Raw genomic sequence first — 23,718 nt, 5'->3', positions numbered from 1 at the left:
TGATTAGATGATTAAGTCATGAAATTCAATATTACAAATCAAATATAATACAAATTTAATCATGGGATATAATCTTGCTCGACCACCCCGTAAATGAAGATATTATAGTCAAAACTCAAAACTCAGCTCATTTATGAACCATCATCAAATAAATACTTACTCCATATAATACAAATAAATAGATTTATGACTTTGCTTACGCATTCTCTCACAAAATTAATTAACACTGTCAAATTTAAATTATACACGTGGCATGCAACATAAAACAGAATGTTGTTTGATAATTCATGATGCAAATTGACCACATACAAGGAGTTGAAACATTCAGACATTCATCAACATCCATCTCCAAATTCATAGGAACAAAATAAACAGAAAAACACACACACAGAGAGAGAAAGAGAGAGAGAAGAGAAAGAAACAGAGGGAATACACACATTCTTGTCCTTCCACAGGCAAGAGATGCATAGTGGCAAAACATACGTAAAAACTGATCAACAAAAAAACTAGTTTCCCGTCATAGATTATTATGTTTGATTCTACGGCAGATGAGATGAACGGCAGCGCTAAAGCAACGTACACGCAGATCCTCGTGGCCTCCTCCGTGGGGCTGATCATAGCAGCCGCGCTGCATTACCGCATCAGGAAAGTACGCGACAGGAAGATCATACCTCGGAAGAGAATCTCCGCTGCCGACCAGGTTTTGAGCATTGAGAAGTTCTCTCACTATGTAGGTAATAAGAAATCTCTGTGCCCCTTCCTCTCCTCCCTTGGATCTTCGATCGCGTTTGCTGTGATCAAGATCATCAATATTAACACACATATGAATGATCAAGATATTCCTTAGATGATTCTAAAACGTAGTGTGTGTTGTGTGTGTGGGAGCAGCCAGGCAGATGGGATTCAAAGACAGGAGAGAATGCCCACATTTGTGTAAGTTGGCATCCGAATATATTAAAAAAGCTGAGGGATGCGAAGAGGACATGTACGCGTTTTTTGCAAATGATCCTGAATGCGATTCTCTCTTCATCAAACTGGTGGAAGAATTCGAAAGATGCATCCTCAGCTACTTTGCGTTCCACTGGAAACATACGTCGTTTATGCTCAGCCAGGCATGTCGATCTCAGGCTTCGTTTCAATCCAACAAGTAATTCCTAGAAAAACTGTTGAAAGTTATGTAATAATTTCAGGTGCTGGGTGCCGAAGAGCCGAAAAAGAAGCTCAAGAACATCGTCATGCAAGCAACGAGGTAGGTGGATCATCATATCTTCCATCTCTCATAAATTTCATTCATAATTTTTATAAAACTGAATTCTAAACATATTTGTTTGTGTATTTCCTGATTTGTGCAATAAAGAGAACAGAGAGTTGAGAGGGTAACAAAGAATCTAAAGGTGGCAAGAGTGTTTACCACATTAGTGGAGGAGATGAAAGCTATTGGACTCGTGACAAACGACGATTCTCAGTGCACGAATGTCATGGTACCAATGGCTCTTAGCGACAGAAGTCCGGTCCTCCTCCTCATGGGTGGTGGGATGGGGGCCGGGAAGAGTACTGTGCTCAAGGACATTCTCAAAGAGTAAGCCAATCTCGTCTAACTGTACATAATAGAAAGTTAGAAACGAGACATTCCAAAACAAATATTTTGAGCTAATTGTACGTGGTGAGGTGATTCAATAACACAGTTTGTTTATCTTCACCATAGACCGTTCTGGGCTGGAGCATCCGGGAATGCAGTTGTCATCGAGGCAGATGCCTTTAAAGAGTCGGATGTCATCTACAGAGCCTTGAGCTCTAGGGGGCACCATGACTTGCTTCACACTTCTGAACTGGTATTTATCTCTCCCTCTTCTCATTGTCTGCAAACAATATGTGGCAAATGAAAAGATAAATGATGCAGAATTATCTGTTCAATAAAAAGATAAATGATGGTTGCTCCCATAATAATTGTTGCATTTTGAGACCCCATTCTTTACTGACTCTTCCTTCCTTTGCAAGATAATATGATGATAATATTTCAGCTTTACTTGTACTTTTTCTAGGTGCACCAATCATCTACAGATGCAGCGTCATCCCTGCTAGTAACTGCACTTAACGAAGGGCGAGATGTGATCATGGATGGAACTCTTTCGTGGCTGCCATTCGTCGTTCAAACAATAAACATGGCCAGGTCTGTTCACCGTCGCAGATACCGCATGGGAGCTGGCTACAGACAAGATCATAACGGGGTCGTAACAGAGAACTACTGGGAACAAATGGATGAAGAACAAGAACATGAAGGAAATACGAAGAGAAGACCATACAGGGTAGAGTTGGTTGGCGTTGTTTGTGATTCTTATTTAGCTGTTATCAGAGGAATAAGGTAAACACAACATTAAACCAGCCATGAAAACTATCACAATTTTAATTCTTACTTGCTGATTCTATTTCTTACTGTGACACAGGCGAGCTATAATGTGTAGAAGGGCAGTGAGGGTGAACTCTCAGCTGAAATCACACAAGAGATTTGCAGAAGCATTTATGACATACTGCAACCTAGTAGACAATGCTCGACTTTACAGCACTAATGCGTTAGAAGGCGCTCCTAAGGTACACTCGACTCAACCCTCTCTTGATACATTGAGACCAATTCAGTCATGTGACGAAACTTAGGAACTGCCAGCTACGAGCATAACCAAGAATTTCCATTTCCACTAATAAATGTGTTCTGGCAGCTGATAGGATGGAAAGACAAAGACAAGACTCTGTTGGTCGATCCGGATGAGATAAGTTGTCTGAACGTGGTATCCAAGCTGAACGAAAATGCAGATTCAATTTTTGATCTCTACAAGACCTTCCATCCGGGTTTCGAAGAAGGCTCTGTGTGGAACGACATAGTTTTGTCTCCTTCAAGGTTGAACATCCAGAAAGAACTCAAGTACTCTATTCAGAAAGCTGAGGCAATGAGAGAGTGATCACAAGCAAACAATTACATACGTACCGGTACATGTAAGAGTGGAGATATATAGATCTTGATGGAGTTGTCTACCTATATAGATACTGTTTAGATAATACTGAGATGGGATTTACAGAATCATCATTAAGACATTTGGCAGTGTGGAAAACAAGTTGAAAAGGCACAGCTTCCTAAATGCAGAGTGAAAACTTAGCAGCAAAATTCCAGAGGTTTTTTTCACTAGTCTATATTGTGAAAAGAAGATATATTTAGAGACATTTTATGTGTCATAATAAGGGTAAAACATTATCAGCAATCAACAACTAATCAAGAACCTCCTACCTTAATTGCCATGTATAACACTAGGAGACATAATATTCTAGCAAAGCACACATTAAAAATCAGGAATCAAGGTAAATTTCTCTTAAATATACAAAAAGAAAAAGGAGGAATTTAAGCATCAAAAGGATGAGCTCCAACTCTAGTAATAAGAGTGAAGGACTGACCTCAGGCAGATTCAATGAATAGGCGGTTTTGTTGATTATGCAGGAATCCAAACATTATCCATAGAAACAAGTTAATGGTTGAGAGGTGGCAATGTATTCCAGTTATATCATTATCTGAATTAATCCATAGAGATATTTACATTCATCTTAAAGGATGCAATCTCTTAGGATGATATCAAGATATATGTTTACAGTATCCAGAGCTTATATAGCTGGATATACCATTTTCTGCCTAGGAAAGAATTATGAAGATGGGAAATGCCTACCTTTGACTGCAGATATCAAGCTTATAAACCAACATCTCCTACCATCAAGTTCTTTACATCTATATCGCTATAGCAGAATTCAACAACGCTGCTTAACTCAACTAGAAAAGCTTTTATGTTTCAGCTTTAAACTCCGTACTGTTTGTTTACAGTTTACACCTCAGCAATATGTTTTCAAATACGTGGCTTCACACAAGGCTAGCAGCTAGCTTGCCTCAGAAGTAACAGGGGGGATATTAATCCCCCAACGCAAAAGAGAAAAGTTATTGAAAGATCATTAGTTATCATCCATCATTAGTAAAATTCAAGCCAGGTTCCCTTCTATTAAGGTATTTGGGGCAATCTTGCTCATTAGGTTAGTTAGCCAATTAGCTAAAAGCGTGTTGGGCAGTCGGCACAAGATCTAGGGAGAGAAAATGCATGTAGAGTTTGCCCAGAGTTTATGAGAAAGATTCTTCTCTAATAAACTGCATGTTTATGTCATATTTGAGTCTTTGATTTGTGAAGCACTATGATTTTCCCTGAAGCGCATGTAAACTTAGAGCATCTCCAGTGGGCGGACATCCCACTAGGACATCCACTAGGACATCCCAAAAACACCTCCTGCCACGTCACTAGGACTTCACATCCCACTGCCACGTCACTAGGACATCCCCTCCTATGTCCGCCCTTCCCACTAGGACATCCCGCAATAAAAAAAAATCATACATTCACAAATAAAACAATTTACATTTACGGAAATAAAATTTGACCGAGAATACGAACGGGAAAAATTAACAACTTCATCGGAAAAAACATACATGATTCGAAAAAAAAAATTACATACTAATAAAAAAAACTTCATACATTATCACGTCAACCCCTCCGAGTCCAAACCTCTTCGATGATATCCTGCTGAAGTCGAACATGGGCATCTGTTTGCCGCATGTCGGCAAATGCACGCAGCCGCGCGACCTCTCCATGAGGTACCCCCATATTCACATTCGCGGTGGCCACGCTGTGACTTGTACCTGCACCCGTATCATCTTCATTGGTCCACTGAGTCAGTTCCGCAGCTTCATTTTCGACAATCATGTTGTGCATTATGATACATGCGTACATGATATCGCCGATGTTGGGAATATACCACTACCGTGCAGGACCCTTCACAATCGCCCACCGACTCTGGAGCACACCAAATGCCCGCTCCACATCCTTGCGCGCTGCTTCCTGACGGCTCGCAAAGTATGTCTTCTTTTGTCCGAGCGGATGCTTGATTGACTTCACAAAGACGGGCCAGTTTGGGTATATTCCATCCGCCAAATAGTACCCCATATTATGCTGGTTGCCGTTGGCGACGAAACTGATGGCGGGACCAACGCCATTGCACTGAGCGTTGAACAGGGGCGACGACTGGAGAACGTTGATGTCGTTGTTGGACCCGGCGACTCCAAAATAAGCATGCCATATCCACAGCCGGTAGTCAGCTACAGCTTCAAGGATCATCGTGGGATGCTTGGCTTTGAAGCCGGTAGTGTACATCCCCTTCCAGGCGGCGGGGCAGTTCTTCCACTCCCAATGCATACAATCTATGCTGCCCAACATCCCAGGGAACCCGTGCACCGACCCATGCATATCTATCAGCATCTGGCAGTCTTCGGGGCTCGGACTCCGAAGATACCGCTCCCCGAATATCGCTCTCACGCCCGCGCAAAAATTCTGCAGACACTCGACGGCTGTCGACTCGCCAATGTGGAGGTACTCGTCGAACATGTCGGCCGCGCCTCCATACGCTAGTTGTCTGATTGCGACAGTGCACTTCTGCAAGGGCGTGAGTCCGGGTTTGCCAGCTGCATCCTCTCTGATCCTAAAATACAGGTATCTTCTCTCTAAAGCACCCACGATGTGCAGAAACAGCGGACGATGCATCCTAAAGCGTCGCCGGAATAAGGCTTCCCCAAAACGCGGTTGCGGAGCGAAGTAGTCCGCATACAACCGAATATGTGCAGCAATGTGGTCACGGGGTACTTGAGTTCGACGATGGATCAGCCGAGGTACCGCCGCCTGCTGCCGCCGCTGCAACCTCTGTTGTAGCAGCCTCTCTATCGCACCTTCAACAGCGACCTCCAACTCATTCTCGCTATCACTTTCACTAGACATTCTAGATATACTTGAAATTAGAGATGTAGAGAGAGAAACTTGTTAACACAAGTGGTGCGAATGAAATAAAATTCAATGAGCCGTATATATAGAGTTTTAAAAAAAAAATTTAAAAACGGGACGTCCGACCGGACTTCCGACTGGACGCCACAATGGCGGACGTCCGCCCGCCCGTCGCCGGGACGTCCGAGGACACCCGACGTCCTCACGGGACGTCCGTATCCGACCCTAAACGCCACAATGGCGGACGTCCCGGTCGCCCGTCGCGACGTCCGACCGGATGTCCGACCGGACGTCCGCCATTGGAGATGCTCTTACAAAAACAATAAAGTGAACAGTACTAGTAGAAACTTAAAACTGGAATACCAAATAAGGGAAAGCATGATCTTAGCATTATGCTTGGCTGTTGCAGCATGCAACATACTTTTTGGCTGTAATGTCATTAATCATAATGATAGCATCACTAATTTTATGAAATTAGCTAGTAAGTACTCCCTCCGTCCCGAGCTACTCGCTCATTTTCTTTTCGGCACGGAGATTAAGGAATGAGTGTATAGGAAAGTCAAAAATGACGGCTGTAGGTGAAAATTTTTACTAAAAATGGAAAGAGTGCAAGTAACTTGGGACGCCCAAAAAGGAAATACGTGCGAGTAGTGCGGGACGGAGGGAGTATTTCTTTATCAGTTCAGCTCCATGAATACTTGTTGGTCTTTTAGCTGCACTGCTAAGTTCAAAATGTTTCCCACTTGCAATGGAGATGCAGGCAAGAAAATGCAGTAATAAGCATGTTGGAATTGACCAAGAAGGGTATTAAAAATGTACCCATAGCTGAAGTAAATGGCCTAGAAAGCGTGGTCCAGTGCTTTGCGTACAATTTCGGAATCCCCCCTCGCTTCAGTCATCTTCTTCAAACTGATATATTCTCACGCAATCGAACATGAATACTGCAATATTTGTAAGCGTGTGCCGCCAGCGATTGAGCTCTCAACCCTAGCCAACAAATGCTCAAGCTACAGCAAAACACCATTAATACAATGAATCAGAGCTACAAATTCACAATTGTAAGTGGGATTGGAGCGGATAGAATTATTAATTGAAGATATACTGATTCAATTGAACAGATTTTAAATCATTGTGAACTGAATAAAACGAAGAAAGAACCCTAAAAATATTAATTGGGGGAAACGAAAGAAAAAGAATCCGTTCTATCATACTCTTGAGGAGTGAGAAAAGGCAACTACACTCTCTACAAGCATAGAAAGAGACCAGCGTAAATTTACAATACTATCCCTACAAACAAACATCTTTTTCCATTAAAATTAAAACTACTTCTTCCCCTTCCTCGCCGCAGTCTTCTTCGCCGGAGATTTCACCGTCTTAGCCTTCACGCTTTTCGCCGGAGCCTTCTTCACCGGAGTCTCCTTCTTCGCCGCCGGAGCTTTCTTAGCAGCCGCAGCCACCGCCTTCCTCGGGGTCGACCTGGTGGAAGTCCTCGCCGCTTTCGCCGCAGGCTTCTTCTCCGCCTTAGGCTTCTCCGGCGCCTTTCTCTTCGGCGCCGCCTTCGCCTTGGCAGGAGCTACAGCTTTCGGCTTCGCGACAGTCTTCGCTTTCGCAGCCGGCTTTGCCTTCGCCGCTGGCTTCGCTACAGTCTTCGTTTTGGCAGGAGCGGCTTTAGCCTTCGGCTTGGCTTTCACTGCAACAGGCTTCTTCGCAGGCTTCGCCGCCGCCTTAGGCTTCGCAGGAGCGGCCTTCTTAGCAGGCGCGGCGGCGGGTTTAGGGGCACGAGCTGGCGGCAGCTTGTACGAGCTCTTCACCCTCACGAGCTTATCATTCGCGGCGAATTTCCTCAGCTGAACCAGCAGCATCTTCCTGAAATTCGACGGCAGAGTCTTCTGCTTATCCTCGATGAACTTCTGGATCGCGTACTGGCTCGATCCAGTCCTCTCCTTCAGAGTCACGATCGCCTCCTGAACCATCTGCGCACACATCCGAGGATGAATCAGATCTTAATTTCCAAAACCACAATTCAATTGAGAAACAAAAGCACATAAATTGAGAAATTCAATTCAAATCAATTCGATTCGATTAATACCTCGAAGTAGGGAGGGTGAGTAGGAGCAGAGCGCTTCCTCGGCGCCGGCACCTTCTTCTCCTTGGGGGCGGCTGCCTTCCTCGCCTTGCTGGATTTCGGAGGCGGATTGTCCTCCTTAGCAACCTCCTCGGCGGCGGCGGCGGCGGCGGCGGCGGCAGGTTGCTCCGCCTCAATCTCGACGTGGACAACTGGTTCCTCGGTAATAGCTGCCATTGGATTCGGATTGAGCTGCAAATCTATGCTTTGAAGCTATGAATTCCCAATATCGAATGAGAATTTGGTCTGAGATTGAAGGCGAAAAATGGGCGGATTTAATAGTAAGCTAGTATCGAGAAGACGCAAGCTGATTGGTCGAGAGGCAGCCCACGCGGATTCATAGCGTTCGTAAATTTTAAATCTTGACTGTCCGATGCGATCTAATCTACGGCTATCACGGTAGTTGAGTATGACGGATTGCAAAAGCATTACCAAAGTTGGCTGTTTTTAGGGCTTGTGATGTGTTTCTATGCTTGATTAATTTAAGAATAACTCGAGCTAGGGTTATTGGATTTTTGTGATTCTTGTCTTGTTCTCTAGGGAAATTCGTAAGGTTTCGAGGAAATGTCCGTTTGTGCGTTGACGATTACAGGTTTGGGAGATACCGCGGTCGGAAGGTGAAATGGTCGAGACTAGTGTTTTCACAGAGCGTCTTGCGGTTTCTGAGCCGTACGTGTGAATGCTTGGGTCGGAATGCTGATTTTAATTTTGGATGGTGTTCTAGGTTAATGTGGTAGCGTGTTGAAACAAGAATCGTCCGAATCCGTTGAGATTTGGTCGGGGAAATGTTCGTTTGAAGTCGATCCAAGATGAACACATTATTAGCTAGTCCAATGTGACTAGTCTTAACACATGTAATTTGAGATTTTTGTCATAGAATCAATTTAAATTGGGATTTTCTCATTGAGTAATTACGTTCTTTGTGAATTGACAATGTGGTGTAATATGTCGTTTGTAATCGAAAATTGGTCCAAAAAGTGATACTCGTAATCTACGGCGATAATCGATTCTAAGTGTGCAAATATCTCATCGGAAACCATCACATATATCTCTAAACCAAATTTGCATTTCATTTGGCCAAAATCACCATAAAAATATATCTTGTTAACGCAAATTTTGTTAGGAGAATTAATCTGACACTATTTTTAATTGTTATAAATCTATTCAAAAGCAACTATTCATCCATTTTTTTGAAAAGGACCTAATTAATGGCACAGACCATACATTTATACATGCTATAGAACTAGTTGGCATATCAAATTACGCTTTGCATAAAATCTGACTATACTTTCAAAATTACTATAAGAATTGTAACTAACTATTGAATTATTTTAGCTATCTAGAATTGATTACTATTCATCATGTTGTCGAGTAAGTCAAACCGTAACCTATGTGGAGTCTAATTTACATAGTAAATCAACGTATAAATTAAAAAAATCACAACGTTAATCTCTTGATAACAAGCACCAAGGTAAGGCTGAATAAATTAACAATAACCAATAAAAAATGCTAAGATTCAAACCTCATTCTCTAGAAATTTCTTGTTTTTTTTCATTATTAGTTAGGCCAAGGCATACCTTATGTACCTAAAACTAAGAGCATCCGCAGCAGCCGGTGTCCCGGCGGACGTCGGACCGGCGTGCCGGACGTCCGCCATTAAGCGTAAACCCGGCGAACGCGGACGTCGCTTGCAGACACCAGAGTTCCGCGGCTTTCCGACGACGTCCGTCATTGCGGTGCCACGACGGACGTCCGATGAACGTCCCAGTTTTTAATTTTTAAATTTTTTATAAAAAAAACTCTATATGTACGACTCGTTGAACTTCATTTCATTCGCACCACTTGTTTTAACGAGTTTCTATCTCTACTTTATTCAATACTCTATATTTCATACTACTTTCATTTTGCACTATGTCTTCTTCTCTTGGTGGACCGGGACGTGGTGATCAGGGCAAAGGAATTGCCCAAGATCAAAGTAGTCGTCCCTCAAAATCAAGGCGACCTAGTCGTCGAGAAGTGATGGAAGAGGTTTCCCGAGTGGCGGCTGAACGCATGCAAGTAAGTTCTAAAAAATAAAATTATTTTTACAATTCATAATTTCATAAGATTGAGTTTTTTAATTTTTTTTGTGTTCCTAATTAAACTTCAACTTATATAATATTTATAGATAGAAGAAGATCATAGGACCGTCATGCTACTCGCTGAAATGCATCAAGGTGGGGGCGGGGGCGGTGGTTTCCAACAAGATGACGAGTACGACGTGTCTATATCGTCGGACTCGGACAACAATGATAATAGATCTCATTCTCGTATTCCGTCTAGCACCGACGGAAATGAGGACATGCCTCCTCCCCCTCCACCCACTAACACTACAAAAGCTTTGAAATCTGATATTTTTGTTAAACACTACAAGAAGGTCCCGGTAGTGATTCCAAGTCCTCATGATCCGCACTCTCAAGAAGAGACATCGGCGTTTCATGCATATTGTAACTATTGTGATAAAGTCTACAAATTTGCGAGTGGTGGGGGATATGGCACCCTCCGTCGTCATTTGGTGACAAAGCATCCAGTAGAATGTGGCACTACCTCTACCCAAACTCAATTAAACTTCCAACCCGGTGGCTTAGGTTCGTCAGGTACGCCTCTTTTTAAATATGGTCAAAAAAAAATTGCTGACGTTATGACTAGATGGGTTGCAATGAAGCATTTTCCTTTTAATGTTTATGATGACAAAAAATTTGAGGTTACTATGCAAAGTGGTTTGAACGTAGCTATCAAAAGAGTAGGTCGAATGATTGTTCAACGATCTACCGTTAGACAATGTTTGGAGAAAAAAGTTGAATTATCACGTTATTTACTAAACTTAGGACACAAAGTGAACATTTGCTCATATGTATGGACTGATTGTTTTAACCGGCATTCATACATGGGCATTACGGTTCACTTTGTGGACAATAGTTGGACTTTGAACAAACGTTTAATTGGTTTTAGAGAATTTGAGACACCACACACGACACCCGAAATTGCTTCTTTAATTATTCAAGTTTTGAATGAATTTCAATTATGTAATAAGATATTTTCTGTTGGTTTTGATAATGCAACTGCTAATACTGCAAGTATTAATGACTTGATTGCGGCTTGTGCTCCGGTTATTGGAGGTAAATATTTTCATCAAAGATGCATGTGTCATATTTTGAATTTATGTGTACAAGATGCGCTTGAATTATGGCAAAAGCATGTTAGTCCTATTAGAACTGCAGTTAGATTAATCCATCAAAATCCACCTATTGGCAAAGCTTGGAAGAAGTATTGTCATCAAAAGAATGTAAGATATAGGAATTTTACCATGGATGTGTCTCATAGATGGAATTCAACGTATGATTGTCTGAAATCTACTTTGACGCATAAAGATTCTTTGTGTGATTTTTTAAGAACCTATCCCGTTTCTGATTTATATCTTTCGCATAGTTGTTGGGATCATAGCGTGGCTTTATTTAAATTGTTCAAATATTTCAAAAATGCAACTGTTGAATTATCGGGTGTTTATTATTGCACTGTTGTTCGTGTTTTAGAGCTTTGCATGTATATATCACTTGGTTTTAAAACTGCGATGAAAAATGCTTGCTCTTCACCTGAATTGATGTGTGTTTTATATTATATGATAGAGAAATGACTTAAGTATTTCAGTGAGATTCCAACGGTGTTTTTGATTGCAAAGGTCTTGGATCCAAAATGGAAATTAGCCGGTACCTCTAGGATTTTAGATTTTTATTATAACAATTTGAGTTATATTGATCATGGTCCACTTAATGCATTGCAATCAGATACCAATGACGAATTCGGAGTTGACCTCTCAGAAACATTTCAAATAAATCTCCCGGGCCTGTCAATTATCCAACAAACCTTCGAGTTTAACTTGCGTGCTCTCTACACCGAATATGAAACCAAGTATAACAGTACCCACCTAGTCAGAAGACCTCCCCCTCCTCAACAACATAACTTTGGCTTCGCATTTCAAGCCGATTATGATGACCACAAACCCGCAATCCCAATTAGCCGACCTATACAGCTACAACACCAACAGAAGGTCGACCTCAGGTATGGTAAGTGAGTTAGATTTATATTTCGATTCACTATTTTCCTTTGGTGATGAAGGTCCTACTCCTCCCGCCCAAATCGATGTCCTCGATTGGTGGGGAACACACGAGAAAGATTTTCCCATACTTGCGTCAATGGCCAAGGAGATTTTTTCTGTTCCGGCTTCTACTGTTGTCGTCGAGTCCGCTTTTAGTGTTGGCTCACATGTGTTGGATGAATCAAGAAGTAAGCTCTCCGCGAAAAATATGGAAGCCGTGATGTTACTTGATGATTGGGCCAAAGCTGAGGTCAGAGAACAAGAAAATGAGTGGGGTGATAGTCAGGAGGGATCACAAGAAGAATTCACCGGGGATGAATCGTAGGCCAACCGTCAACCGCCGATCAAGCCAAATAGGTAAGTAAGGTAAGAGAACTACGTGGGCTTTGATTCCCTAATGCAAATGAACATTGGGGATACGTATGCACCTCAAGTCATTTTTCCTTTATTTCTTTTTTTCCCATTTGTTTCTAGTTTAAAAATATGCAAATACAATTAAATAATTGTATTTGTATATACTCTAGTAGATGAAGTAGATTTCTCTATGAGGCTAAATTCGGAAAACTTTTGGCAATTCAACTATAATTGTTGATTGTTAGACTAAACTCAACATTTAAGGTTGAATTGCTAAAAGTGTCATCAATTTAGTTATATAGAAAGATCTCTTTCGCCGACTAAGAGTATACAATGTCTATAAATTTATTGTTCAGAACTTCAAGTCTTTTTTGTAATTTGTAATTAGCTTCGTTGTAGTTGTAGACTAGTAGTCTCATTGTATTTAAATTTTTGTTTAAGACTTCAAGACTTCAAGTTTTTTTGTGATTTGTAATTGTTGTAACTGTAATCTCAATAAATTTGCAACTTTCATCGTGTTTTTTTGAATTTTATTTACGCACATTTCATAGATAAACAAATAAAAATACCAAAAATAAAAAAATTACGAACCGCCGAACCGGCGGTTCAGGCCAAAAACCGGTGGTTTTGAAGCGCCTCGTGAACCGGCGGTTTTTTGAACCAGAACCGGAACCGCCGGGACCCTTGGCGGGCCGGTTCCGGTTCATGGTAATGATGAACCGTGAACTGCCGGTTCATGAACCGGAACCGGCGGTTTCCGACCCGTGTGCATGCCTACCCGGGATGATGCAGGGCATGCCTATCGCCCCTACATGGATTTATGGTGTTTTGCATTATTTATAAGAATTTTCTTCATTGTGACGATAAATCTTGTCATATTTCATGTACCACTTATTCTCTAAGTTTTTTGTTTTTCCGACTTCACGTTTTAGGTTACAAGTGACAATGATCGGAGATATGGAACAAATGTACCGAACACATACAACGAGTTCAGTCCCACCGATCAGACAGAGGGGAGCTTTTGGAGGCGCGTCCTGATGGCATACAACGAGTTCAAACCTGCCGGCGCCCGAGGGCACGACCCAGAACAGATCCGCAAAAAGTGGTCTAGGATTCTGCCGGCTACCAAGCGGTTCGCGAGCATATACCAGAACAACCTTCTCCACGCTGAGAGTGGCCGAAGCGAAGCAGACGTGAAGGCCCTGTCGATGGGCCAATACAACACGGAGGGCTGGCCGAAGTGTATAATGTGGGAGGAGTAACTAGTCCTCACGGATTGTCTGAAATTCAAGGACATCTGCGCGCAAGAGGTCACTGGAGCTCCTGGACCGAAGCGTACAAGACACAACCTTGTTGGGGACTACAGTAGCAGAAGCGGCTCGCACTCGTTCGAGCAGAACGACGAGCAAGTCGAAGAGCTCTCCGCTACACACACTAGGCGAAGACGGCCCCTGGGACAACAGACCTCTATCCGGAGCGCAAGAGGGGCTAGAAGTGCCTCCCGCCCATCGTCGGCCGCGTCTGGATCGTGCATCCCGCAGCCCTCATCATTCGCACAACCTATGGTTCCTGGTCCCCACGAGGTCTTGAGGGAGAACCTCGATGTGCAGTTGATGCAACAACTGCAAGACGTCTGCAGCAAATACCTAGCCACCGATGACCCGTACATCAGGAATATATACCAGAAGCTCATCACTCGGATTGAGCGTCGTCTAGGGTTAGCTGATGATGCTCCTGGGGGCAACCGCGGCCGGCAGCAGCGAGGGAGGAGGAGGAGGAGAAGAAGAAGAAGACGAGGAAGCCGACTCTGACACCTAGTAGACGGTGGCGGAGTTTTTATTTGTATTTTATTTTAAATATTCGTTGTATACTTTTATAATTTTCAATACAACGAATATTCGATCTCAATTACCTCATTTTCTAATTATTTACATTGCGATGATATTAATTATACCTAATTGAAATTAAAAACATTTTAAAATGAAAATTGATTATAAAATTTGGGGGCTATTGGAAGTGTCCACCATAGTGGCGGAAACAAATTTTTGGGGCTGTGAACAATAATTTTGGGCTTGTAGACAACAACTGGGGCGGAGCTATTGTGGTGTCCGCCTTATAGTGGACACTCTTTATGTGTTTTTGGGGTTTGGTTATATCTGCACAAATAATAATTGGATAAATTGAAATGAGTACTTATTTTAAATTTTTGAATAATCTAATGATAATTAAATATAGGTGAGGAGATTTATAGGCCCATTTTGCCACAAGCTCATGTGGTTTATTTTATTTTTTTGGGTTTGGCTAGTTTATCTGCACAAATAATAGTACTTGAATAATTTGAAATGAGTATTTGCTTATTTTAAGTTTTTGGAAAAGGGAATGAATGCTTTGATGATTATGAAATGGAATGAATTTTCTAAAACTCTTATCCCAATTAAGCCAAGCAGGTGGATTAAATTTGAGATACACTAAAATTTTCATTTATTGAATTATATTTGAAGACTTAAATTTTTATTTCAACAACTCGAATCTGATGCAAATTAGACCATAATTTTATAACATCAAGTATTTATACATTCACTGAAATACATGTATGGAGATAACTTAAAGTACTAATAGAAAATAGCTGCTAACTAAATCAACACTCTCAAAATCATCTGATCAAAATAGTTATTGATCTGATAAATAAATTAAACAAGAAACTACCATAAACCTACAAAACAGTCTATTATAGCATTCACTTGCAAGTTCTACAAGAATTTTAATGCGCGATAAGCAAGCATTATAAACACGAACGATCCTTATGATTGTCGACTCAGGAACGCAAGCTGCTAATATATCAATTAGTGAATCAACAAAAAACAAAACACAACAAATAATGATATGCAGCAGCAGATTCTGGTTCCTTATATGCAAGAAACTCAACTAGTTAATAATGAATTCTGAACAATTGGACAGCAAGGCTTCTGAGACGAATGATCTAAACAACAATTTAACACCATGTATATGTACTGACCAAATATGTACACAACGGACAATTCAAGCCGACTTTAGGGATATCTGAACTGGTTATGCACATAGGCCATTACAATCTTGACCCTTTTTTCAGGTGAAATTCAAGTGTTGGCCGACTGTGAAGATAAATTTGGGTGGTTATGCTCACCTTCATAAGTTACAATTATCATCGTGGAATCTTCCACGCATCTCTCAACATGTTTCCTTGCAGGACAGCCTCTCATGGTGCTACATTTATAGTACCCCCTGCAAAGACCCGATACATTCAGTGCAATTACTACAATAGAAGTGATACTGCAGAAGCATTTATGCCTACGAGAAGAGAGCAAGCATTGGCAATACATGAGACTGTAGTAACTTCCAGTGGTAGCTGCTCGTCAGTTTAACAAGAACGTGTAGCTACTAACTAATACATGTAAAATTACAATCTAATCCAAGCAAAAGCAACAAGTAGCATGATTTAACTCCACCGCGTACCTCCACAAGAGTATGAGAACAATGAAATATAGCAGAGTTGAGTTTCAAGGAAAACGATGATCTCAATAACTGACTGTATAGAGGCATTCAATCAAAACGAAAGCTTGTTCGAATCATAAGGAGACGGTACCTTGGATGAGGAGATCCCTTAATAGGTTTTTGACCGTACTTCCTCCAGGAGTATTCATCAGGAGGGATATCAGCTAAGTTACTGCTTGTAGCAGGTACCTTGATTGACCTTTTAATCTTGTTTTTCCTGCAAAAGAAGAAACATAAACATGGAGACAAATCTTGCTATATAATTTGATCGAACACAAGCCATAAAGAGCACCTCTTCTTCGAGCAACAACACCTACTACTGTCCCCACATTTCACACTCCCATCCTCTTCCCTCCCACAGCACCTTCTCTTGTGATGATAGGAGCCTTGATCTGACGAACCAATCAAATGGAACACGCTCCCATCTGTATTCCCAACACTGGCATCTACGCTCAACGAAGAAATAAATGACCTAGGAGACGACATGGCCGGAGTGAAGGTAGAGCCATTGGAATTCAGGCTAATTCCACTACTATTGGCGCGATACATCACCTCAGTTTGCTGCTGCTGGAGCTGGATCTTCCGCTGCTTTTGCTGATGGAGGAGATGATAATTAGCCGAAAACTGAGGTAGATTCTTCGCGTGTGAGCTCAATTCCAATGTCAGTGCACTGGGATCACTCTGAAGAGGATTCATTTGACTAAGAGAAGGCGGTTTTCGATACTGATCCTCTGTTTTAGCTATTGGATTCTCCAAGAACATATTTTGGGGGAATGGGGATTGAATTTTCTTCAATCTCCTCACTCTAGCATGACCACTACTGGAATTAAGGAGAGAGACAACTTTTCTGAACTTGCTTACAGCATCCCCTGTTTGATCCGAGAGATTTGCGTAGTGATTCTGATTTTGGGGATGGGACAAGAGATGAACGACTCTATAACAGCTTTCAATTGCGGCACTATTTGCCCTTTCCACCTCTTCCATCGAGAATTGGGCGACAAAAACTAACTAAAATGTAGTACTAATAAAACCCTAGTTCCCAAATCAAAACAGAACAAAATCCAGATAGCGCAGAAAAGGCCTCCAAAGTGATGATTCGACGTACCTTGAGCAATCATGAATCCGACAAATTCAAAACCTCACAATCGGCAGAAATCAAACTTACGCTATCCGTCGCAATCAGGATTCATGGCGATTGGCGAGAAGAGAGAAAAGGGGTAAAAACATAAGTGAGGGGAGCGGGGAAAAGTGAGGGAAAAAGGACCTTTTTTGTTAGATTTCTTGTAGAAAATGGCGTAATACCCATGAGATGATGACGGAGTAAAACGGATTGGCTTTTGTGAACTCTCAAACCCAGAAAACAGATTGCAAAGGTGAAATCTTGGCTCCATATTTAGCCTATTGAATTACTGTTCAGCTCAATAAATTAAACTGGCTTTGAATAAAATTTAAAATAAAAATTTTCAGTAACTTAAAATTTCCCTTTATTTGTAACGTGCCAATGATGAAGGTTTTCGAATGTTGGGAAAATCTGTAATCTTTTCAATTATATAATATTTGAAATTGTAATGAAATTAATATTTTTACTTATTGGGAAATAAATTTAATTAAACTATGTAACAAACATTAAAGAATAAAAAAAATGTAAAAGAGGTGTTTTTTAGTGATTTTGAATTGTGGGTATTAAGTGATAGTATTAATAATAATTTATCTATGCTTCACGTTTCATTTTATTCACAACTCTGATTCATTATAAAAATATTTACATAATTTATGTAACAACAAATCAGCGAAAATGGGTTTTGAACAATTTTTAAGATGAGTGAAGCATGGGGTAGAGTTTGCCACAGCAAAAGTATCAGTAAAATGAAGGAAACAAAGCCATTTCAACCTCAATACAAGGAATAAACCAAAATTCTTTGCATCTAATTTATAAGAAAATCAAACCATGTTTCACAAAATGTTTGGCCAGACGACGATGAAACGTAAGACTATTGCTGCTTCCTTCCTCTTCCTCTCCTGGCTGGCTGTGCTTCAGCTTGTTCTTTTCCACCACCTTCGGATATGTCGGCTGGAAAAAAGAGTTGCACAGTTTCCAAATTAGAGCACTCGTCTAAGATTATGAGAACGAACAAAACAGACAAAAGCAGAGCACACCAAACCTATTCATATACGAAGTAACTAAGCAAGGAACGAAGCCAATCACTGAATGTTGTTTACTCAAGAATGTTGTTCAATAGTTCAAGACTTTAGGCAATAGATATGTTTACTCAAGAATGTTGTTTAGGCGAACGAAGCCAATCACGGAATCAATGCAAACAATATATAGATCACACTCCACAACATATTCACAATGAAAACAGAACAAATCACAGTATCTCACACATTTCACGAAAACACTTTTACCAGAGCAGAGCACAAAATATTAAGCACTGGCACGAAATCTTCTACCTGAAGTGGACTATCAATGACTTAACGCATACCTCTACCCAATAAATGGTGGCATCATCAACCTTGATTCTACATTTCTATGTGGCATTTTCCATAAAATAAATATCAAGTCTTTTCAATTTTTTTCTGTATAGGAGTATTTATCTGTACTATAATCGTGCTCTTTGCTTGTGCTGAAGGTTAATAGAGAAGGAAATAGCATCCCAATATCTGCAAATAACAGGTCTAAGAAATTTTGAGCATCATTATCTTCCTACCTCCATAATATTATTGGATCATCATAGCTTGCTCATCCCTATATCTTAGTACCCAAATTTAAAATAAAAAAAAAACTGACAGCAGGAGTTTCTATAAAATAAAATAATTCAAAAGAAGAAAGAGATGCCAACAGACTTTTCCAACAAAAAGGTTAGCAATGACCGTAGCACCATTAGGTAGGGAGATAGACATTCATTCTATTAGACTCTCAGAAGGCAGATATGAAGTTGCTGATTATGAGACGTTATGGACCTTTTTTTATAGTAGATAATCACGTAAAGCTACAAACATAAGTTTCAATCTTAACTTTGACACCACTTCTGAATCCACAAACACATAATCTACATAAATTGCTCCTATTTTCTGTCTTGAATTATTACATGTGTAACAAATGCATCTACACTCCAATTTTATATTAACCCTAAGCCCCAGATAAAGGTAGCTAGATGAAAATGACCCCCCCCCCCTATTTGCTTCCTTACATTAAGATGGGAGTGAATGGACACGCAGACGGAAAATAATGAGTCAAGAAAATACCATCAGGTCCCCGAGCCATCAAAGTAAAGAAGATATTATTGAACTTCTCCATCTTCCTTGCATCTTGTGCTTGGTCTGTCTTAAATTTGATACACTGAAAGAAAAAGAAAAAGAAGCTACTGAATGTTGTTCTTGACTTAGATTCTCACATTCCACTGTATAAGTTCTTATCTAAATTTTGTGGCACCATATGAAAGAATGAGCAAAATACAAGTAGCCAGCATATTCAGCTAAATTTCAAAATCTCAGGCATCTTCAAGATTTTATTTAACAAATCTATGAAGTGCAAGATAGGGTAATTTAGAAATAGATAATCACACTAAATCCATAACGAGTAAGAAAGATCTTTTGCCTTGTGGATGGTTTAAGTAGGGATGAGTAAATTTGAGATAAAGTAAGGACCCACTCAAAATAATACAGTACATCCGTACTCCAAATATTAACATCATAAGCATCCTGTCCTATTAGGGTCACAATCTAGTGCTCATAAATGGAAACTCAAGAGTGCAAGTAATATGCCATGTCGCTGTGAAAGTTAAACACCTACAAAAGGACCCTCAAAGAAAATAAAACTAATAACTTGATCAAATAAGTTAGCAACTGATAAAATAAAATCAGCCAATACTCTTCCATCCCTTATGACTGAACTCTTATTCTATCAGCATGATAGATTAGGGGCAAACTAACACTGGAATGTCATAACCAACACAATTTTGGCATCCTGCAGCCTGCAGCTGAGGTTCACCTGACCCCTGTCAGAGGACACTTCTAGTGTGAACAATGAATAGAAAGTCTAAATGTACAGGTACCAGTTAGCCAATCATGAAACCACCAAGAATCAAGTTGCATTTTGCTCGCAGGGTTGATCGGAAACTTCAATGCACAAAAAAATGGAAAAAGAAACAATTTTACTGATTGCAAATAACCAAAAGGTCAGTCACATTTTATAACAAAGTTCAACATTCAATATACCAACTACATTTTGACTTTCTAAGGACATTGCTCAACATATTTGAAATTCTTTTAAACCGGAAACGTAACAATTGACAAACTGGTTGAAGTTGCACTTTTACTTATGCGTGCAACACCCCAAAAAAACTTCTGTGAGCGACATTAACTGAAAAATAGTGATGCTAAAACTTTTCCATACCAATAGAAACTTCCCTAAACATCTTCATCAATAAATACATCTTCAAGAGTAGCTTCATCACTCTCAAAGAGATAGACATCGCATGATAATCAGTAGTAAGTAATATACTAGTATAACACAAGGAAGCATTCAATTCAAGGGCTTGAGCATACTTAACATCAAAGCACTATATTAAAAAACTCCAGAAGCAAAGGCATGAAAATTCTCTCACTAATTCGAATTAAAAATTCGACTAACTATCAACAGCTAAACATTCTAACATTCGCCATCCAGAATTTCGAAAACAAACATAAATGTCAAGTAGTATGAAACTTCACCTCTCTATCATCGGTGACTTTGAGAACCAATTTGCCATCACAATGCCTGTATTTCATGGCATAACGAGTCTGCGCGGCCAGCAAAGCGATAGCAGTCAGTTAGATATCATCGAATCAAAATTATGCGGCGAAGCTGAGTTGAAGAGAAATACTTTTTCGGGATCGGATCGGAACAATTGGACGGACTTTTCAACGAAATCATCCCACGATTCAATGTAAACCATGATAACAAAACTGAGAATTCCACCTTCTATATCTGGTCTACGCGTTTAGGGTTAGAAATGGAATAGACGTGAGAGAAGAATCGGAGCAGAGATGACTGGATCGATCGCCGGGAGAATTATGCAGCTTTTTTGGGCGTCGATTTAAATTTTAAGAGTAATTTTTAGAACCACTAATTAAAATTTAATTTTAATGCCATTTAATAGTTTGGCGGAATCGTAACATGATAGGTTAATAAATAAACTACTATAGAATTTATATTGACAAATATAGGGTAAGAAAATATATCATTTTATTTTTAAATACTTATTTCTAAATGATTTAATCAATTAAGTTAGATAAACTTGACATAATCTGAAAAAATTGATACATTTCAAAAGTTTAAGATACAATCATTTTTTGTGTTTACTTGATAAATCTGTCTCAACCATCTTTCACTCAATAGTCAACATTCAAAGTTACTATTTCATTAGAAAATGAATCACCTATTTTGACTTATTTAGTTATACGTCAAAAAAAGTTAGTTAAAGTATAAATTTGCCTTAAATTTTTAATTTTCTTTCATTGAGATTTGAACTGAATTTCTTCTCTAATGGCGGAGGAGAGCTCTCAAACTCAAACCACCGACAAAGATGAACAACTGCAAATGCAATCATCCAAAGCTGGGCCTACGCCGCCTTCCACGTGGCCACCACCATCGCCACCCCGGCCGCCTACGCCTCTCGGGGTGGTGAGTTTAGTTGGAGGGACAACCAAAATCGAAATTGCCTAAAATCGAAATTGCTATTTTTATGGGACAATCAAAAATGACAAAAGTGGTACTACCTCCTTCCCATGCTACTTGGTTTTTTTCGGCCTGTCCCAAACTAGTTGCACTATTTATATTTTAAGTAAGAATTAGGGTATTTAATTAAGACATATTAGATTAACTAAGTGTCCCTAGTCCCCTTGTTACACTTGAAATACTAATTTAAATTACACTAATTACTCAATCCTTAATTTACGACCTAACGAGAAAAGTGCGAGTAGCATGGAGCGGGGGAATCAACGCGGGTATTGCTGTCTGGTTTTCGATAGTTGCGGTGTTGGGTTGCGTCGGAGCAGTCAGATACATCATCCAGGATACTAGGACATACAGCAGCTTCTTTCATGATATGTGAAAAACACTCACACTTTGCATACACAGCTTTCTTTGTATCAAACTTACATGTTTAATTGCATTTTCCAATATAATCCTCTTCTTGATTACATTTATTAGTTAGTAGTATATGTTTCTTGTTGATTTCATTAATGGTATAATTAAATTGTTAAACAGAACATAAATAGATCAGGAAATACATGTATGAAAAAACTGTGGATTGTGTTTCTGATTTCTTCCTAAAATTTTACCATTAACAAGAAATATTGTTCCTCACAGAAAGTAGCAAACACAGTAGTCTTAAAAAACCATTGAAAAACTACTTGGATGAACTGTGAAAAATGGATCAACTTGGGCCGTTTCAATTAATTATATTGGGCTGCTTCCTAAACCCTTTAGCTTTGGGCTGATTAAATAAAGGTTGGGCATTTTAGCGAATGATTGGACTGTTTAATAAATTCAGAAACGGCAAATTATTTTATGGATTTATTTCAGAATAAAGGTCGTCCTAAACATATGACCGAAAAATAAATTTGTTCCAAAATATTCATTCTTTTAAAAACAAATCCATAACAAATGAAATCCTTGTCGAAGTGGTCCTTTTTTAACGGTCATGCCACTGTGCAATTAGCGTTGACTGTTAGTTTTTTTACGGAACCGCCCAAAAAAGAACTGCTTCGGCGACATTTTCATTTGTTATGAAACCTATTTTTCAAAAAAATGAACGTTTTGGACCAAATGAATATTTTAGTCATATATTCAGTACCAAAATTAACCTTTACTCTTTATTTAACTTTCCAAAAAAAAGTAGTCAATGGAATTAATTCTCGACTGGAACTAAAAGAATTTCTAAAGATAACAAAAGATAAAAGGAATTAAATAGCATGCATTCTAGTAGTTATACTAAATTAAGGAAATTAACCTAAATGTTTACGGTTACAGTTAATTATGAGAATTGGATCCAATTAAAGTTATGAAATTTGGGGAAAGAGGAGTCGTTTTGGGCCAAATTAGCTATTTGTCTGTTGGACCAACTATTTTAGTTAATAATGGAATAGAGATTTGGGCTAATAAACATTTGTTGTTTCTTTTCGGAATCAAGATTGCCATAAAATGATTTTTTTTGCGCGGTATATATCTATCTTTTACAACTTTTATTTTCTTTTTTTATATAATATCTTAATTAAGTAGTTTCTGTAATATAGGAAAAATCATTCTTATTAGTTCATGACTATCAATTTGATATCTATATCAATCGCTACACTTTGTTTATCCTCTTCATAATGTTTCTTTGTGATAATTTTGAAGTTGGTGAGTCTGTTGACATGATTCGTATGATTATATTTTTCCATCAGGATGTTTGTTGATACCCTTTGTATGTATAATCTATTCAAAATATATTTTTTGTGTGGGATTTGTTGTTATTATAAGTTACACTTGTCTAAATTCAGATGGGTACCGGAATATTCCCATTAAACATAATAAACTGTCATTTCACCTTTGAATTAATGATTCTTCATGTATGTTCCTACTGAAAGCTAAAAAGCTGTTTATTTCTTGAATATAGTAACTTTTTTTAAACCTTAAAAGTTGAGAATATGATCTTTAAGCTAAAAAAGAGTATATGGTAAGGTGATATTGCCTAAGTATA

General features: G+C 39.4%; 3 protein-coding genes, 1 long non-coding RNA gene and 1 pseudogene across 4 annotated transcripts; 1 reads left to right on the top strand and 4 right to left on the bottom strand.

Moving 5' to 3' along the window:
* Positions 1–254: 254 nt before the first annotated feature.
* LOC121755397 lies at positions 255–1,552 on the bottom strand. The gene is made up of 3 exons (XR_006040721.1): positions 1,412–1,552; positions 928–1,163; positions 255–791 (listed from the first exon to the last, which is right to left on the bottom strand). It is a non-coding gene; the product is annotated as an uncharacterized LOC121755397 (long non-coding RNA).
* Positions 530–2,954, top strand: LOC121755389 (annotated as a pseudogene).
* Positions 2,955–7,036: 4,082 nt separating this feature from the next.
* Positions 7,037–8,229, bottom strand: LOC121755377 (histone H1-like). The gene is made up of 2 exons (XM_042150685.1): positions 7,939–8,229; positions 7,037–7,822 (listed from the first exon to the last, which is right to left on the bottom strand). Exons 1-2 carry the CDS (start codon positions 8,149–8,151, stop codon positions 7,172–7,174), a joined length of 864 nt encoding a protein of 287 aa, XP_042006619.1. The 5' UTR covers positions 8,152–8,229; the 3' UTR covers positions 7,037–7,171.
* Positions 8,230–15,369: 7,140 nt separating this feature from the next.
* Positions 15,370–17,421, bottom strand: LOC121755354 (probable WRKY transcription factor 21). Its single transcript, XM_042150678.1, has 3 exons — positions 16,287–17,421; positions 16,086–16,211; positions 15,370–15,724 (listed from the first exon to the last, which is right to left on the bottom strand). The coding sequence occupies exons 1-3, from the start codon at positions 16,976–16,978 to the stop codon at positions 15,580–15,582; spliced, it is 963 nt and encodes a 320-aa protein (XP_042006612.1). The 5' UTR covers positions 16,979–17,421; the 3' UTR covers positions 15,370–15,579.
* A 359-nt stretch (positions 17,422–17,780) lies between these two features.
* Positions 17,781–21,106, bottom strand: LOC121755365 (signal recognition particle 9 kDa protein-like). The gene is made up of 4 exons (XM_042150679.1): positions 20,860–21,106; positions 20,708–20,776; positions 19,241–19,334; positions 17,781–18,065 (listed from the first exon to the last, which is right to left on the bottom strand). Exons 1-4 carry the CDS (start codon positions 20,929–20,931, stop codon positions 17,986–17,988), a joined length of 315 nt encoding a protein of 104 aa, XP_042006613.1. The 5' UTR covers positions 20,932–21,106; the 3' UTR covers positions 17,781–17,985.
* Between the last annotated feature and the right edge of the window lie 2,612 nt (positions 21,107–23,718).

This window comes from Salvia splendens, chromosome 1 (assembly GCF_004379255.2).
Source record: "Salvia splendens isolate huo1 chromosome 1, SspV2, whole genome shotgun sequence".
Lineage (NCBI taxonomy): Eukaryota > Viridiplantae > Streptophyta > Magnoliopsida > Lamiales > Lamiaceae > Salvia > Salvia splendens.
This window is presented reverse-complemented; position numbering and strand designations above follow the sequence as displayed.

What these genes read in the sequence shown, in the direction of transcription:
- LOC121755377 (XM_042150685.1), bottom strand. Translation starts at nt 8,151, where the DNA reads ATGGCAGCTATTACCGAGGAACCAGTTGTCCACGTCGAGATTGAGGCG. An exon ending in CTCACCCTCCCTACTTCGAG is followed by an intron (nt 7,823 to 7,938) that starts GTATTAATCGAA and finishes ATGTGTGCGCAG; the next exon opens with ATGGTTCAGGAGGCGATCGT.
- LOC121755354 (XM_042150678.1), bottom strand. Translation starts at nt 16,978, where the DNA reads ATGGAAGAGGTGGAAAGGGCAAATAGTGCCGCAATTGAAAGCTGTTAT. An exon ending in TGTTGTTGCTCGAAGAAGAG is followed by an intron (nt 16,212 to 16,286) that starts GTGCTCTTTATG and finishes CTTCTTTTGCAG; the next exon opens with GAAAAACAAGATTAAAAGGT. An exon ending in AAGGGATCTCCTCATCCAAG is followed by an intron (nt 15,725 to 16,085) that starts GTACCGTCTCCT and finishes GGGTCTTTGCAG; the next exon opens with GGGGTACTATAAATGTAGCA.
- LOC121755365 (XM_042150679.1), bottom strand. Translation starts at nt 20,931, where the DNA reads ATGGTTTACATTGAATCGTGGGATGATTTCGTTGAAAAGTCCGTCCAA. An exon ending in TCCGATCCGATCCCGAAAAA is followed by an intron (nt 20,777 to 20,859) that starts GTATTTCTCTTC and finishes CTGGCCGCGCAG; the next exon opens with ACTCGTTATGCCATGAAATA. An exon ending in AAGTCACCGATGATAGAGAG is followed by an intron (nt 19,335 to 20,707) that starts GTGAAGTTTCAT and finishes TTTTTCTTTCAG; the next exon opens with TGTATCAAATTTAAGACAGA.